This window comes from Carassius auratus, chromosome 32 (genome assembly GCF_003368295.1).
Source record: "Carassius auratus strain Wakin chromosome 32, ASM336829v1, whole genome shotgun sequence".
In the NCBI taxonomy this organism is placed as follows: Eukaryota; Metazoa; Chordata; class Actinopteri; order Cypriniformes; family Cyprinidae; genus Carassius; species Carassius auratus.
In genome coordinates, this window is record NC_039274.1 from 30259278 (window position 1) to 30278206 (window position 18929).

General features: G+C 39.5%; 1 protein-coding gene across 2 annotated transcripts in view; it reads right to left on the minus strand.

The window, feature by feature from the left end:
- Nucleotides 1-17545, minus strand: part of LOC113052081 (trithorax group protein osa-like) — a 70091-nt gene extending 52546 nt beyond the window's left edge. Inside the window, exon 1 of one of the 2 annotated variants that reach the window (XM_026216385.1) lies at nt 17419-17545. Coding sequence is in view for 1 of the 2 variants with exons in the window: in XM_026216383.1 (XP_026072168.1) it covers nt 17080-17127 (48 nt within the window). In the remaining variant the exon portion in view is untranslated. The other variant, XM_026216383.1, reaches the window with a different exon arrangement.
- Between the last annotated feature and the right edge of the window lie 1384 nt (nt 17546-18929).

Genomic DNA, 18929 nt, shown 5'->3' on the forward strand with positions numbered 1-18929 from the left:
ATGTTTAGGTCTGGTTTTGCCTGAATTGTGAAAACCAAAAGCAATCGTTAGAACCAGTTTTATGTATATTTATACTGTACACACACACACACACACACACACACACACACACACACACACACACATATATATATATATATATATATATATATATATATATATATATATATATATATATATATATATATATATATATATATATATATATATATACATATATACATACACACATACATACATAAAGACAGATAGATAGACAGAGAGAGAGAGACAGAGAGAATACCATCAGCTCACTATTAAAGCAACTGAAATAATTGGAAAGCCCCCAACATGTATGTGTGTGAGACTACGGGCACACTGCGGTTAAGGTGTATCCCTCCATTCTTCACTTACCCGTCCACCATAGAAGCCTCCTGTCTCTTTATCTCTGAAGGCTAAATAATGGACCTGCAGTAGTTGGGTCGGCCCGCTCTAGAGCAGAGATCACTCAGATCAATGTCCACTGCTCACTTTCTTTCTCTGATGCCACATCCCTCCTTTCTTTATCTCTTTCTTTTGGACTGAATGCGGTCATCTGTTTTTTCTGCCTCCTGTCCCCCCACCTTTCCATCTCACGTTCTCTTTTGGTGGACCCCCTTTCTAATAAATCTCATGAATGGTTCTCCCTCACTAGCTCTTGCTTAAATGCGTCACAGCAAATACAGCCCTCTTAAAACGGCACCACATAAACCTAGACCCTGTGTTTGTGTTTGTTTGTGAGATAACGTCCTTGAGGGGGCAAGAGAAGAGCTGGTTATTGATTGGAGGTCCCTGTACGACACAGAGGCTTTTGATTTCTCTTGTAGAGCACTGCCTCTACCTTGTCCTCCCAACAGTATTCTACAAAGTCAAATAGAGTCGACTATTGACTGCTGTTCACCTATACTATCAAAATGCCACACTCTTGACTGTTTCTATAGTCACATTAGATTGTGTGGAAAAAAACAAAAAGGTCTGAGTTGACTTTTCAGTCAATACCTACACACCAGTCCTGCTGTAGATATTTTGAACAATGTATCAGAAATAGCTGTTTTTCTTAACAATTTCTGTTTACATCTATGATGTTAGCACATAATTTGATGTCAGTCTTTGTAACATCACTTTTTGTAACCAAAAGTCCTTTGCCATGGCCTTATGGTTTAGTAAGGTAATTGAAACTTAGCCAAATCTCTTTAAAAGGTGTGAGAAGACATGTGTAAATGTCTTTAACGTCATGATGAAATGGACGTTCTTCTGTTTTTTATGCACATCTGAGTGTATTACACAATGAATGAGAGCTTGCACTTGATTGTAGGAATGGATTTAAGTCGGTATTTTTCACCAGAATATTGACATTGACATTGAAAAACAAGTAAAAATTGAAATATGCATGAAGGAATTGTTCACAATGAGATCAATAACATGTCTTTTGAAAAAAGCCAACTTTAAAATAAATGGCACTTATGATACAAAATGCAAAGACTTTTAAGTATTTTTAAGTTTGCTTTAATTGTGCAAACATTGTTTGGGAGCAAAGCAGGTTAAGTAAAGTGTGCTTATTATGCCACATATGTCTACTGGAAATAACATTTGTTAATAAAAGCTGCCAAAAGACTTTTTTCCGTTACAGCAGCCAGCCAGGAAATACATATGTCTCACACCAGATGTATTGTGGGGCCCATGCTTATTAAAACAGCAATAAAGAATGAGCTTTCATCACGCAGCATGCAGAATATGCTTATGTCAAACAGGTATCAAAAGATGTTTCCTATTATGGGTTGACGGATATAGATTTCTTTCAGTGGCATATGGCGGATATGCAATGTATCTGGTTAATGTAATTTACAAGTACACATATGCTAAAATATTTATTACAAATTCACCCAAAAATGTCTGAACAGAGAAAAATGCTAATATCTGTATACTTATGGACATTATTAGGCCAAAAATATAATATTTATGGATGTCTACTCACTTATTTGTAAGCACAGAGAAGTTGACATTTATATTTGCAAGCCTGACACACATAGAAGCGCATACATAGGCTACTTGAGACAACCACACACAGTTGTTAACTGGTGGGATAAAATAAAATCATCTTCTTGGTTAAAGAGAGGTCTGATAATCTGTATGAAGAGGGATTTGATGGAATGAATTAATGTATTAATACTCCAGGCGCTTAGAGTTGCAATCACCCCATTGCAATGCAGAGAGAACCGTGCCCGCGGCGTGGCATCAGTGCCACTTCCAATGTGTCAAATGTTAATGACCTGCTAGGGAGAGGAATCTATCCACATGTTCATTTGTCATTAAGAAGGAATATTTTAACACCAGACGCTCAAGTGCTACAGTGCCACAACAATTTAGGGGAAAAGGAGGAGGTAAAGAGAGGGAGGGGAGTTCTGACAGATAAAAGAGGAGGAATGTATTCCTGCAGCCAGCAACTCTATAAAGGGGGATGGCGAAAAACAAAAATGCTTTGTATCAGCACAAACGCACACACAGACTGCACCACAGCACTACTGCCAATATTTTGTTGTGTCAGTAGGTCGGAGAACAGGGAGCTTTATGGGGGAAAGTGCCTCTATTGCCTGAGTGGCAGTCAGTCTTGTTGTATAACAGAGACAGAGAGAGACGATCCTACCGTTACTGCTTGCTGGGTGGTTGAAAGGCCAAAGATGCCATCTACATCCTGCTGAAGAACAACACATGTAGCTGACTCCTACACAACCACATGTACTCGGAAAGTGATGTCATTACAGCAGCTGCATAAACATGCACTGGGAAATCAATGAGCGTATGGTACATTTATCAGGCCCTGATGTGGCAGCATAGAAATGCCCAGCCCAGCTGTTATAATAGAAAGCAGTGTGATCGAGAGAAAACTAGAAAGATCTAAACTAACAAGACGTAGAAAGAAGAGAAAAAGAGAAATACCCTCAGCAAGCTAGTCCTACATAAACTGTGTTTTCTTAAATCAAGCTGCCTGGGGGCAGAAACTCAATCAAACTGTTGGAGGACATATTTAAGATGCAGAAATGACCAAATAGAGTGAATTAAGGGATGCGACCAGTGGCAGAACACTTGTAAAACGATGTGAAACAATCCTGATCATAAACAGGCTTACATAATCTTGCCACAGTCCGATCTGGCTACCTTGAATAGACACAAATTTGTGGTCAGCTGAAAGTAGGTATTGATTTTCAATATAGTTTTCAATATAATTTTTATTTCAGCAATATATATGTATGTATAGCCGATATTAGGGCTTTAACTGTCAAGCAATTAAAAATTTGAATCTAATTAATTACACAATGTGGCCATTAATGAATCTAATTAATCAGATATTAATCTCACATCAAATTTGGCTGAGAAAATACCCACAAAACATCAGTTAAAGCTATTTTTGTCACATGAGAAAAGCATCACAAGGGTATTACAAAAAGTGGCATTAGAAAGAAATTTTACTTAAACTGCCATAGGTAGCAGTAAATTTCTTAATGAACAAGTCATTTAATTATTCATTAAATTCGTTCAAATGGCTAATTCATTCAGGAATTAAGTAAATGGCTCTCTTTATGAATGGCCAATTGAATCATTGGCTCACACGATTCATTCATAATGCGGATTAATTCAGATACTGTGCATTGCTTGGAGACGCACAACCGTTCTGTTGTTGCTTTAAAGAGCAGGTTATATGGGTTTTTGAAAAATATTTATTTTGCAGTTTATAATGTAGCTATCCTTAAATGAAAACAATCTGCAAAGTTGTTAATCAAAAAAGTGCATGATAAATAAAGATACTGTCTCTCAAAAGAGAGAGTCGGTTCTGAAACGCATCAACGAGTCTTATATTTTCTAATCTTTTGACTGTTACCGGTATACGTCACTGGGTAACAAATGTGCATACAAACAAAGTATGACCTGCACACAAGCACTTCCGCTATTAGTGTGTTTACATGATGTTGTGAAGACACTGTGTTCAAGGATAACACAGAAATACAATTCAAACCTTTTGTTGTGTGCATGTAATTTTATCAAGGACCGCTTCTCTAATCTTGGTTTTTATCTTCGTTGGCTTCTAGTCTTCATAATTTGGACTAACAAGCGCACCGAACCACAACCTGTAAGTAGTATGATTGATACATTGTGTATATTTTCAATTGTTTTATGTAAAGGTGCTTTGTCAGTAGTAGCACTGGCTCAATGACTCCTCTCTGTGCCAATCACAACCGGCTTGTCCAGCTGACCAATCAGAGCAGAGTAGGCTTGGGGAAGGGAGCGGTTTGAACGAATCATTTCCTAATCATTGGCAAATTACTCTTATATTAAATGTATATTCTGAGAAAATTACAATGTTTTCTGACCTTAGATGCAATTAAACCTGTTGTAGACTCCAAATCATCCCAATGTCACCTCAGTTCAGACGGCTGTTTAGTTAGGATTCGTGGATGTCCTGTCAATTACATGTAGGCCTACAGTAGTGAGTAACTGTTGATGCTTGCCGCAGAATCCCTTCAAAATCCATTAAAGTAATTAAACAAATATCACGGAGAGGGAGAGTGAGAAAGAGAGTAATAAGATTCCCTGGCTGCATGGTAGCTGTGGAATTTGGTCCTAATGGAGAGTACCTCCAGCCTTCATCGTGTTTGATTTGGACGTCTGAGAGAGGTAGACATATTTTCCTCCTACTCGCGGAGAATAAAGCCGACTCTTGAGGAGATAAGTGCGAAATCATTTCTAATGAGGAAATTTCACCTTTATCAATCTTACATTTGACAGTGAAACTCATCTGCGGTTGTTTTCCCGGGCTGACGCAGTTCTTTGCGCGCAAGCTTATGACACATATTATGGGACTGTTTAGCAAATGATAAACTCTTTATGAGCAACACATCAAATTGATAGCAGATAAAACCGAGTGCTGCCTCATTCCTAAAAACTTGCAAAACACCACTGCTGACTTTTAGATACACTAATATCTGAAGTGAGAGCGATAACACGCACAAGAAATCCTACACTTTGATGTCTCGCCCTATTTTGTGGTTTCGGCAGGGTCTTTAGCGATTTAATTCATCTCAGAGCTCTCCGGGGTTTAGGAAATCTGGGCCAAACTGTGATTGAAGCCATTAGAGCAACCCCTTCAAAACACTTTAGGGTGTGCATGAGAAAATGAGATGAAGTAAGGGATGGAAAAATAAGCAGGGAGAAAAGTGCATGACTAACTTATTGTCCTCTCTATTCACAACAGTCTGACATTTGACCAAAAGGTGAATTGTTAGAGGTTTATTTGGATGGTCTACATTGATGAACTCCTTGCATGTTCACTAAAGGATGTGAGAAATAACATGCAGCTGTGCATGTAATGCCGTGGAAATCCACACAAGAGCACTGGCAAACCCTGCTTTACCTGATGACCTGGCTCTCAGTTACATCATCATCTGTTTGTAGGTCTCATGGGACAAGAGGTTAAGATACTTCCCCTCTAACCGCCACTTGCAGTATATGCAGACACTTCCACACATGCAATCAGAGTTACAGTCTTTTTACCAGGCCAAGAAGGAATTCTCAGTTTGTTTTAATATTCTGGTAATGGCTGAAGGATACAGAAGAGGGAAAAGAGTCAGACAAGTATGACTGATTTTTAAATGGCTTTTGTAGTGAATGATTCATTATCTCTCCCATTCTCTCTCTCTCTCTCTCTCTCATACACACTCACACTCACACACACACGCTCTTTCTGTTTCTTCCCTCGCTCTGACTTTCCTGTCATTGCTGACATGCAATCACAGTACAAAATGAGCTTGCCCCTCCACCAAAATGAGCATCTTGATTTCAGTTCTCATGTCTAAAAATAACTAAACAGTGGATTAAAAAAAAACAAGAACCACAGAGACATAGTGATGTGTGCAGAGTTTGCAAATGACTGCAACAATAAACAATTTGTTTATTGCTCTTATTCTCTGTCTATAGGATTTCCAATGATAGTGCATTCTTTATCTAGAATTGTTGGCACATTTGTAGCCAATTAAATCAAATGCAAAGTATAACTTGGCTCTAAGACAATAGTCTCTTTTACTTTTCTTGTTTAGTTTCTTGAAACAATAATCAATTATTTTTATTTTTTTATCATTCCACATGGAAACTTTGAAGAAAGTGCCACAGATTTCACAAAAGTCTACCGATTCCCATCTCAATGTGGGTTCTTTAAAATAGTTTATTGGGATGGCTGGAGACACCTGTATATGTTTGTAACCTGAATCACTGGGCAAACCATGGTAAAACATTCTGTCTGAAACAAGTTACACAGTGAACCATGTGCCACAATCTATTACTATGGGCTTGCAAACGGACACTTTGTGTTCAAGCATAGGCCTACTACTGCCATAGTGGCTCTCTCACTGACCTCATCACTTACACACATTCATGGAGACAAAAAGAGGATAAAATAATAAAAGGAAGGAAGGAAGGCAATGAAAAGAAAAAGAAAATATATGTGGGTGTATTTAATGAACATTAGAGGAACAATGAAAAAAACTGAGAAAAATAGGTGTCTATCAGTCTTCACGAAAAGGAACTACATGAAAGTGGCAAGCACACACTTGTGATCAAACGAAGAGCCACACACACACAGGCTCTGTTAATGGATGACACAAGGGAGGAGGGAGTGACCTAGAATACTGCTTGCAGACAAGACAACAACGAAACAATACAGAAGACAGCCCATAATACTCACTAATTCAACACCGTTACCTGATAGATTGTTACCACAATAACCTATGTGCACAGTCATAGATCATTTTCATTTCACATACATTACTTTGTTTCTTTCATTACAAACATAGATAAAAATGTCTGTGTATGAATAAATAAAATCCTTCCCCTACCATCTCCACTAATTAATAATTTACACCCCATTCCATTTGTATTCCTTAGAAAGAAGTAGGAAAAAGATCGCACTTATGAAAAACTGCCAAGGTTACTAAGACAACTGCTTCTGGGAATAAGTGCCTTATGAAGTGCCAGGAATTCTGGGTATTTTTACTTTGGGCCGCAGAAGAAATTGCGGCTGTTTGCAAGCATGTGCATTCTTGTGGGCATGTTCGAGGTCTTGGAGGAACATTCATCACGTTGTACGCACGTTCAACCAAGAAATATTTACTTGTTCTTTTGTTGCAACATGGGCTCTTTGAAGTTTCCTGTGAGTCACATTACTGATTAATCTTCAGTCACATCTGTGTTCAGCTGCACCCTTGGAAGAACACCCACTGAGGTTGTTCAAGTTTAGAATTTCTCTAAAAACCAAAATAAAATCAAAACTGACCCTGTTTACATTCTTAACATGTTTGTGGTCTTTACTTTTCAGATGACAACACCAAACCCTCATACTTTTCAATGCATCTCCTCCAAGCACAAATCCCACACTGCATTTTTTGTCCCACTGACAATCCAGTTTAACTCAGAAATACACTCACCTAAAGAATAATTAGGAACACCATACTAATGTGTTTGACCTACTTTCGCCTTCAGAACTGCCTTAATTCTACGTGGCATTGATTCAACAAAGTGCTGAAAGCATTCTTTAGAAATGTAGGCCCACATTGATAGGTTAGCATCTAGCAGTTGATAGAGATTTGTGGGATGCACATCCAGGGCATGACGCTCCCGGTCCACCACATCCCAAAAATGCTCTATTGGGTTGAGATCTGGTGACTGTGGGGGCTATTTTAGTACAGTGAACTCATTGTCATGTTCAAGAAACCAATTTGAAATTATTTGAGCTTTGTGACATGGTGCCTTATCCTGCTGGAAGTAGCCATCAGAGGATGGGTACATGGTGGTCATAAAGGGATTGACATGGTCAGAAACAATGCTCAGGTAGGCTGTGGCATTTAAACGATGCCTAATTGGCACTAAGGGGCTTAAAGTGTTCAGTAAAACATCCCCCACACCATTACACCAACACCACCAGCTTGCACAGTGGTAACAAGGCATAATGGATCCATGTTCTCATTCTGTTTACGCCAAATTCTGACACTACCATCTGAATGTCTCAACAGAAATCGAGACTCATCAGACCAGGCAACATTTTCCAACTGTCCAATTTTGGTGAGCTTGTGCAAATTGTAGCCTCTTTTTCCTATTTGTAGTGGAGATGAGTGGTACCCGGTGGGGTCTTCTGCTGTGGTAGCCCATCCGCCTCAAGGTTGTGTGTGTTGTGGCTTCACAAATGCTTTGCTGCATACCTCGGTTGTAACGAGTAGTTATTTCAGTCAAAGTTGCTCTTCTATCAGCATTTTCGCCCACAGGACTGCCGCATACTGGATGTTTTTCCTTTTTCACACCATTCTTTGTAAACCCTTGAAATGGTTGTGCATGAAAATCCCAGTAACTGAGCAGATTGTGAAATACTCAGACTGGCCCGTCTAGCACCAACAACCATACCACGCTTAAAATTGCTTAAATCACCTTTCTTTCACATTCTGACATTCAGTTTGGAGTTGAGGAGATTGTCTTGATCAGGACCACACCCCTAAATGCATTGATGGAAACTGCCATGTGATTGGTTGATTAGATAATTGCATTAATGAGAAATTGAACAGGTGTTCCTAATAAACCTTTAGGTGAGTGTATGTCACATTACGTCAGGTAACATGGATTGCACTTGTGGCGTCATGTTGACTTAAGCCTGATGCACACTATATGTGATATTGGCTGTCTGGAATTTCTGGAATCATTCTATTGTCAAAGTGCAAATTCATGAGTCTTTGATCACCTGGTGTGACGTTGATCAATGACTAAAGCCGAGTTCAGACTGCACGATTTTCAAAGTAGTCGGGTCACTGTTGTTTTCACAATGCATGACTATCTTGGCCAGCATTCAGTCGCTGCTGTGTTCACAATGCACGATGGATTGGTGACAGAAGGTTTAACTCTGCATGACTTTACGATAGTAAGAATCGCAGACAACTGTGTCTGGCACGCAAACTAAGTTTCACAACCAAACACACGCGAGATGTGACAAGAAAACAACGTGATATCACACGTGCAAGACTGGAGTTCTCTAGTGAGACTGGGATTATTATTAAAAATGGTAGCCCGCAAGAAGATTGCAGTAAGAATTGCCTGTGTACTGATTTGCAGCGAAAACAACAACAAGAAAAGAAGAATATGGAGGAGGAAATTGTTGGGGAGACGCGAGGAACAAGGATTGTGTGTTCCTATATCATGCTTGCTGATATTGTGGTCTATAATGATTTTGAATCGCAGACAAGTCCAGATATTTAGAATGCCAAATATCTCACGGGCATCGGCGACTCGTCTGCGATATTCTCAGATCGCATCTTTGCTTATTCACACTGCGTGATTGTCACGTGCGTGAACGAGCACTGATTTGCCTGTGATTTAGGGCATTTGTTGGCGATTTCTCAAAACCTGTCGGCGAGCCAAAAACTAAAATCGTGCAGTCTGAACGCGGTTTAAGTAATGGTCCTTGTGAAGAATCTTAGCCTCCAACAGAGTTCTGTCAGTGTCAGATGTTATGATGCACATGGACTTTTGCACAGTTTTTTATGATCGCACACCCACTGGCTGTTTTACAATCCTGAACTGTCCTAGTGTTTCTCATCCAGTGTGTTCAACTGGCTTTGCCAACACTGAACCAAGGCTAAATGGCTACAGTGCTGTAAACATCACACAGTCTTCTCTGTCTATCTTTTTAAGATCACATTGTACAATCTGTCATTGCATAATGCATTGCAAGGCCTGAAAAATTGGTGACAGGTTTACCCTAAAATTTTCATATCCTTATATAAAGAACAGATAGTCTGATGACAAAGTTTAGATTGATAGATTAGATTAGAAAATCTGGTCAGCACAGAATTGAAACATGAAAATTTGCTAATTGACCAAGTCCTGAACAGTGAACACTCATTTACAATACAATACAGAAATGTGGAGCTGCACACATTTTATGTCTCGTTCTTCAACAGCACACACACTTTTTGGAATGATGTCCTGGGAATGCTTTCTTGACTGTTCAATATTCTCACTTTATGTCTGTCTGATCAAAGAATGGTTGCAGTTAATTTCATCACTGCGAGCGACTTATAGGGCTTATAGTGGAAGGTAAAACAAACTGTATCCCATCTACCCTGAGAACATGCCTACATTCTGCAAAAGGAGCCACAGGTTCATTACAGTCTGACCGTGTAATGATGATGCAAGCGGGAAGCCACTGCTGGTGCCGAACAAAGACCTGTATTCCATTCAGTGAGACTATAGACAGACAGTGTTGCAACAGAGTCTAATAATGAGAGAGGAGAAGGAAATGTGATGATCTTGAATGATTTTCTATATGTAAACTATTGAATTAGTCATGCAAATGAGACAAAATGGAATGCTAAATATACACTAACACCAAAACAGTTACTTAACCATGGCAACTGCCCTGTTCCCTCAGAGCAGTACAATAACCAGAACAAACTGTGTCCTTGCAAATTTGTAGGCATGATGTCATTCACTGGGTACATGGAGACTTCCATTTCTCAGTGTTTTGTTTAGCTTTTTCCCCCTGACTTTTTCACAAGTGATCTTCCCTTTTTCATTTAAATTCCTTCACTAAAAACCTTTTAAAGTCACAGTGAAACAGAAATAGTGGCTAGAAAACAAAGCACTTATCCCAACCTAAGATCATTTGCTGGTCATATCTGGTTTAAAATGGGTTTTCCAGCCTGGCCGAACAGGTGTTTAGCTGGAATAGGACAAATATAATATATGTAATAAATGAAATAGGAAAAAATCTCGACCCATTCAAAACCAGACTGAGAGACCAGCAATTTCATCTGGTTTCAGAAGTTGTATTTAGGGTATGTTACAGTTTACTTTCTAACATCAATCCCTGATTTGCTATCGAGCTCTAAATATGGTGATGCAAGTTCAAATGACACCTTTTCCTGGTGTCAAATAAAACTAGCATGAAAACTGCTAAAACATTTTAGCATAATTCACTCTCAATTAATAAGCAATAACTAGAGGAAGAAGAACGACTCCACTCACAGGCCTGGAATAAGTCATAAATTTCCCACATTTCTGCACGGAAACAAAAACTTGGCTGCATTTGGCTCCAAATCGGTGTGTGGAGAGTATGCAACTTTTTAAAGCATTTTAGTTGCTGATGCAGCTAAAATGATGTGCCAAATGAATGATGTTCCTCTGGGCTCTCGAGCCATAACAGATGCTGAGTTCACAGGGGGCTTTACAGTAGCTGACTGTCAGAGGTAAAGTAAGCAGTCTCTATCATTGTTGCCATCACATCCCCTGACGTTTTCTCCAGAGGCAGCATACATTTCCTTGTTGCTAAGCTCTGGATCTCAAATTCATTTAATAATTGGGATCTAGTATTGTCAAAAGTACCGATGTTGGTACTGAAATAATAAAAATGTGACAATGCTAGAGTTTCCTCTGATTGGCCATTGTTTTCACGTGCTCAACAGATATGTCTCTGATTGGCTACAGATTCACACATTTCACGGAGCGCTTATGTAATGGAGGCCAGCGAGTAGGTGCCGGGCTCCTTGTTTGTGTGTCCACCTTCAACCGACCCACTCGGAACAAGAACGAGGTGTGAGGACCCTGAAGAGAAGGGTTACACTTACATTATTACTTATTAGGTATCCACTGATAGATGTGGCTTTCAAACGCTCCTGTGTGTATCTGTGTAAGCGGTCGGTAAAAAGTGTGAAGCGATCTTAGTAGCCAATCTAAGACTTATCTGTTGAACACGAGAACACATTGGCCAACTGATCAATCGGTAAGCCACTCCCCTCGAACACAGATGAGCCAATGGCAGTTGAGCATCAGTTGCATAACTCGGACAACTTTAGGTTTTAGCCATAGAGAAACATTGGAAAATCTGAAGCTTTCACTGGTTTGATGGTGTTTATGGTACAAAAATGGAAAAACAATGTGCCTGGAGTACGTGTAAAACTTATTCCAGATATCCTGAGAGGATGGGAAATGGATTTAATTTTATTCCATTTCCTAAACCAAAACAATACAGAGTAAAATATCCCTTAGCATTAAACCCCAATCCCAATGAAAAAGAAAACTCAGTTTCTTTGTCTGAGTTAGCAACAGTAACTAAAGGGGCGGGGCTTACTGATAGGTGAATTAGAGTTGTTTGAGAAGCCACACAACAGTGCTCAATATGCTAGTTGGAAATTCTGGTATAGTCACATTTTTTAAATTTCAGTACCAACTGGTACCAACATTGGTAATTTTGACAACACTATTTGGGCTTATGCATTTAGACTTCATCTTTTCATTCTGCTATGCCAGATTTAGCTCTCACTTCTGACAAAAATAAGGTGCTTGCAAGCTTTCTTCCATGTGTCAGTGAGACGCAGGGGTTTCCGGAGAGGGTCGCTTTAAGCTGGCAAAGCTCTGAGGTGAGTGATCTACAGTCTAGTACCTCTGACTAAGTTTCTGTGCAAAGTGTTGGAGACAGGAAAAGAAATTACTCAACCCAATATTCTGTATGTGCTCCTGTTTGTTTTTCATCCCTAGGCAACACTGTTATTTCCTGGTGAGGTCTTGCCTGATCAGTGACACAGTTTTTCTCTCATTCCTCACCTTAGCTTGCTCTCTCTGTCCTTTTCGCCATCTGACGTTAAATCAGGAAGCCAGAGTGATAGCAGGAGCACATGAGGGTTTCCCTTCATGGGCGGACGGCCCATGCATTTTTCCTCACATTCATTCTTTATTTTTTTTCCAGTTCCCTTTCTATGCAAAGAGTCAGTCCCAAATACCTGGTCTGGAGCTGGCAGGGTTCCTATGAATATGTAAGAAAATCATGTTTGTTTGTTTTTTATATAAGACTAATGTGGACACTTCTTTTAATTTAGATATGGGTCTACTTATGAAAAGCATGTGTGCTTATAGACCACAAAGTTTACTAACACTTCATAAAACGGTTACGTTTTCTGAGGAGACCAGGTTGGAATCACACAATCAGTGTAATTTTATGAGTAATCATTGATTTATCTTCCAATTACCCTGGTACTCATGCTAATTCTGAGCATAAACATGGGCGTTGGAAGCAAAAAAATAAAAACATAAATGTGAGTGTGTCCAACTCCAGAAAAATTGTACTGGAGTAGATGCCATTTGCTGTATTCTGGTATATATTAATCAAAAAATTGCTTTTTTAGCCACATACAAAGCTTCCCAAAAATGAACACAGCAACACAAGTCTAGTAAGTTGTTTTGATCAAACAAATTGATGTACTGTAGCTAGCTAGCTAGTCTAGCAATAATGTCAGATAACAGTCATAACAACATAGTTTAACTGTAATACGATGCTGCAACGCAGACAACATGATGCCTTTGAAAGCAGCAGGCGAACAAATGACGCCCATTCACTTAAATAGCAGCTTGTTTAGTGACAGTATGTGAGCACACAGCCAGACCCACCTGAGCAGCAGATATGTTTAGATGATTTGTTTACCTCGATGGGTCATGGTAGTGCAGCGGCCAGGCGCGAGTAGTGAAAACACGGAATGGTGTTCAATTTATATGGACTGAATGAGCCAAGTGGAATGGATTTAAGGAAGCAGCAGATTGGAAGTCAAGGCTGTAGTTGTAGACCGATGTTTTGTTTAACAAAACTGTGCCTTTTATTTTACGACTTTTGGACTGATGTACAGCAACACCCCCTTAGTGCCATCAAACAGCTTGAAAAATCAAAGATCACATTTTTTATACAACTCTGACTGGATTCGTCAGAAAGAAGAAAGTCATAAACACCTAGGATGACTTGAGGGTGAGGAATTTATGGGCTAATTTTCATTTTTGGGTGAACAAACCCTTTAACACATATGAAGTGAATGCAATTTCATTTAAAAATTCAACTTTCAATAAACATATTGCAGTGCATGTAACTACCATACAGTCATGCGCAGAAATGATTACAGACAGTACTTGAGCATAGAAAGAGGTTTGTACTAGAAATGCAAACAGTAAAAGTGTATGTTTGTACAGTAAACAGGTCTGTGTGTGTGTGATCAGGAAGACTTGTATTTGGCTAATTCAATACTCAAATGTTAAACCCATGCAATACAGTGGAATATTGCAATAAGTTTAGTAGGCTATACCACCCTACCTTATTAATCAAATATTTTATTTAATTCATTCATTTCTTTTTTGTTAATATTATACCCTCATTGGGGGCTGAGCCTCCCTAAAATGAAATTCCAAGAATTGTCCCTGTTGAACAGACATCTGTGCTAAACGGTAAAAGTGAGTGGGTCCAATATCACTGGTTTTTAATGGTTCTGACACCTAAGCTCATGACAAAGAGGTAGAAATGTCCATCAGCCACTATGAAAAAAACATCTGGGCTAGGACAGCACAACCTTACTAACTTCTTTGTCTGGATTGGAATCACTTCAACAACACCCTATCTACATCTCTCCCTCCCATCCTCCTGATCTATCTCCTCGAGCCACCATATGGTTCCTCCTGCAAATCAGCACAATTTCATCCTTGTCTCCTCACGAAGGAACAACAAGTAAGTCAAGGTGATGCATTTGAGAAGTGTTCTTAGTTAGCGCAGGAAAATGACAGAGCGACTGTTTGTGGTATGAGGGTGTGCTGAGTCTCGCTCTTTGAAGACTGTTTTTGAACTCACAAAGAAAAAAAAAACCCTCATAGTTAAATTCCTTCGCACAAGCCCTGACTCAGTGATCTCATCCTAGAAACGGCGGTAAGATAAAAGTTAGATGTGTTGTTTTAAACTTTAACCTAACTTTGAGGTGAGATCCAAGTGTATTCACGAGCGCGGTTCGCATAACAGTGAACCGCTCTGTTCGTGCACGAGATCCGACAACTAGCGCGCGCATTCCTCTCCGGCCCTTTTATTCATCCGTCAGCAGCAGCTTCAAAGCGCACTGACTCATTTGGCCACAGATCACTTCAAATCGACTGGAGCAGAATATCCGGTGCGGGAAATCTACAACTGTGGTATTGGATTCCAGAAAAACTCGCTCACAGGAACTCAGAATTGTAAAATATTTTTTATCATTTAAAATGAAATAAAATATAAATTTATATTTAATAAATATAAATATTATTGAACATAGATTTATTTATTTGAAAGTAATATATATATATATATATATATATATATATATATATATATATATATATATATATATTAATAATACATGAGTGACTGTCATGTCAACAAACAGTCTCGCGAAAATGATTGATATATGCCTAGTGTAAAAAAAATTGCACTCTGTTCATATTTTATTCATAATCTATTTTATTCGTGGCAAAAAAAAAATCTATTTTATTCTCCTATCAGTTAGCCCACCGCTTGTCAAATGTTACAGAAAACGATCCGAGGAAACTCCCTCTTCAACTAAGGGAAATTTCTGATACTGAGAAGATGGGACTGTCCATCCGGGGTAAACATGCTGTAAAATATAATAATAGCTCTCGGAAATGTGTTTTGGGCAAATCCGTGACAAAGCGAAGGGGAAGGGGGACAGCGCGTAAATCAGTCGCGTCATTGAACGTTCCCTTGTAGTTTATTGATCTGCAAGAAGCTTATTTAGTAGGCTACATGTGATCTCAAGCGTGTTCTAAAACAGACAGACAGAGACACTCTTCGCGTGCTTCTCTGAAAATGAGTGATACAAGCTGCCTTAGTCTTTCTTCTTCTGATAGTGAACGAGCCCTCCGCTACTTTAATAATCCCATTACGTATTCTGCTCTGCTTAATCCTGGACACACTGGCAGTCCTGTCCGGTATTTCAACCACCGGCTGTCTCTCTTATCTCTCAGCTATCCACATTAACTGTTAAACACGAGGCTTAAACGCAGCCGCGATTCCGACAGTGAAAACTCACATTATCGCTCATTCTGAGATGATTTACACAGCGCCTGCAGCCCCAGAGCCGCGCTCTCGTCCCCAGTTCTCAGTCTTTTGTTAGCGAGCGCAGCCCCGCAGAGTGTTTGATAAATGCTATTTCATTCCAACAAGCAGACCACATGCTGCTTTAACAGTGTGGCACATTTACCTCTCTGGCTCCATATTGCCTTAAGCCGTATGTATAAAAAACAAAGGTTTTATCAATCGTCAAGTTGCGTTACATGCATCGATAAAGCATGCATGCAAGCTGTTTAAATGACTGAGCTGATAGGATCTCGAGTCTCTTTCAACCTGCTATTCTCTCTGAATCAGAGTTTGTCATAGCAGAGTGTATGGTCAAACCTTTCAACTAACCAGGGATTTATGAATCATGTTACTAGCACATATATTTTTTGAATAACAAGCAATCACAATGACCTATTCATCAGTAGCTACAAGTAGCCTGCTTATTCCAGTAATGAATCTATTCAATTCGTAACCAGTACTTCCCTGCTACTAATCACAATCACAGTAATGACAAATAACTGTATATTTTAATCACTGAATTCTATAGGGATCTGTGATACAGATATCAACTGTAGTAGTTATTAGTTTATATAGCAGCTTTACTAGCCAACATATTTAAAAGATAAGCTAATAGCTACATCATCTCCTATCTAGCTCAATTGCTACCAGTAACATTCTCTCATGTTAAAACAGCAGTCTTACTTGGCACATGACTAGTCAGAATGACTGCTTCATAATTCAATAAAAATACTAGCAAAATATATACAGTAGGCTAAATGGAACTTCAGGATGTGTGCGTAAATACGTGGGACAGAGCCAGTTAATTGTTGGTGCAGTCTTCAAGTTTGTCTTCTTATCTATGTCTGCCTTATCTAACACACACAAAACTGGGATTTCTCCACTCAAGTCTCCAAACTTCACTGTGAACCCTAAGCATAGCAGTAGATGTGTTACAGTATAAAAAGGCAAATGCTGCGTAAAAAGCCCGTGTGGAGGTGCAAGAGGTGCGCGTACTGACAACGTGAAATACACAGGGGTTTAGTTGTAAACACCAAATGATCGTAACATTGGAGCGAGCCACCGTTTAAAGCAATCCAATAAGATGAAACTCATAAACTCACTAATGGGTCCATGCGAGGTGAGTCTAGCCGCTGGGAGACCAGAAGCATCTTGGAGTGCGGGTGAACCACGTAGCCACTGTTAAATCCACTTTGTTTCAGTATGTGTAAACTGTCTTATACAGAAAAGCCTGACTGGGAATCTAATAAAAGATTGTTGATATAAGTCTGGAAATGGTGCTATCGCCCAGCTGTGTGCGCGATTGACAACGAGGAATGAGGATTGCGTCCAAATGAAAGCTAATCTGACATTCCGTTCAAGCGCCAGTCATGTTGATTCTCTTGAACAGGGACTAATAACACAAACGTCTGTGTCAGCTCTCGCTCTACACGGCCACTTACGATCACAGAGCTCTGTGGCTTCCTGGCTCGTGGGCGGAGTCAGACAGTCCATAGGACGCTCCTCTGCGCGATGTCACAGAGGAGGAGACGCCGATGTTCCTCTCGCAGTCTGCGCTTAAAGGGACATTCTCTGTGCTCTCACGCGAATGGGCTTTTCAAAGAATCGGTGGGGATTTTGCTTCATCCCTGTGACTCGAATCTTTTAAATCCTTTTTCTGTAGGTTGAAGCGAGGGTCTTTTTGTGTGTTATGGATGAGTCACTGAACAATTTACTTAATGTAATCATAAAAAGTGCATATAAATACACTTAGACACACACCCACCCACCCACACACTGTTTTTGTGAAAAGTGGGGACATCCCATAGGAGTAATGGTTTTTATACTGTAGAAACTGTATATTCTATCGGCCTTCACCAACCATACCCCTAAACCTAACCCTCACAGCAAACTTTTTGCATTTTGACTTTCTCCAAAAAAAAAAAAAAAAAAAACAAAAAAAAAAACAACTCATTCTGTATGATTTATAAGCGTTTTGAAATATGGGGACATGGTTTATGTCCTCATAAGTCACCCTCTCCTTGTAATACTGGGTCATACCCATGTCATTATACACAGTTGTGTCCTGATATGTCACAAAAACAAGAGCACACACACACACACAAACAGTTGTACTGTATGCACAATTATGCAATAGCCTATATATATATATATATATATATATATATATATATATATATATATATATATATATATATATATATTGAAGTGGTTCTCAACAGTCCAAACTGGTGAACTTAAACTTTAACCTGTTGTTGATGTCATAATTAAATTGAGATATAGGTTGCGTTGGAAAGGTGTAGAAAAAAAGCAAACAAGCCAACACAATAAAGGGGGGGTGAAATGCTCGTTTTCACTCAATATCCTGTTAATCTTGAGTACCTATAGAGTAGTACTGCATCCTTCATAACTCCAAAAAGTCTTTAGTTTTATTATATTCATAAGAGAAAGATAGTCCGATTTTTCCCGGAAAAACACGACTGGCTGGAGGCGTGGCGTGTGGGCGGAGCTAAAGAATCACGAGCGCCAGTAGAGTTTTGCGTTGAGAGCATGTGGAAGCTGTGACACTGTGAGGAAAAAAAACAACCAAAACAAACCATGGCTAACAGTCAGATTCAGCCGTTTATTTATGATCCAGAATCAGATCCCGAGGCTGAAACTGAACGAGAGCAGCAGCAGCAACGACTCGCGCCGAGCGGGGCTCGAACCCGGGTCTCCGGCATGGGAGGGGACGCACTAACAAGGAGGCAGAGATATTTGAAGCAGTTTTACTCACCGCCTGCGGTTCCAACACACGATCGTGACCCTTTTTCGTTGGGATTGCATCATCCTTAAGAAATAAACGATACGCAAATCCGTCGTCAAACTGGGCCTTGTTTGTAAAACAAGCATCTTCGAAATGCAGGGAACAAACAAAAACACTTGCACAACTCCGTTGATGCTCTGTAAAAAT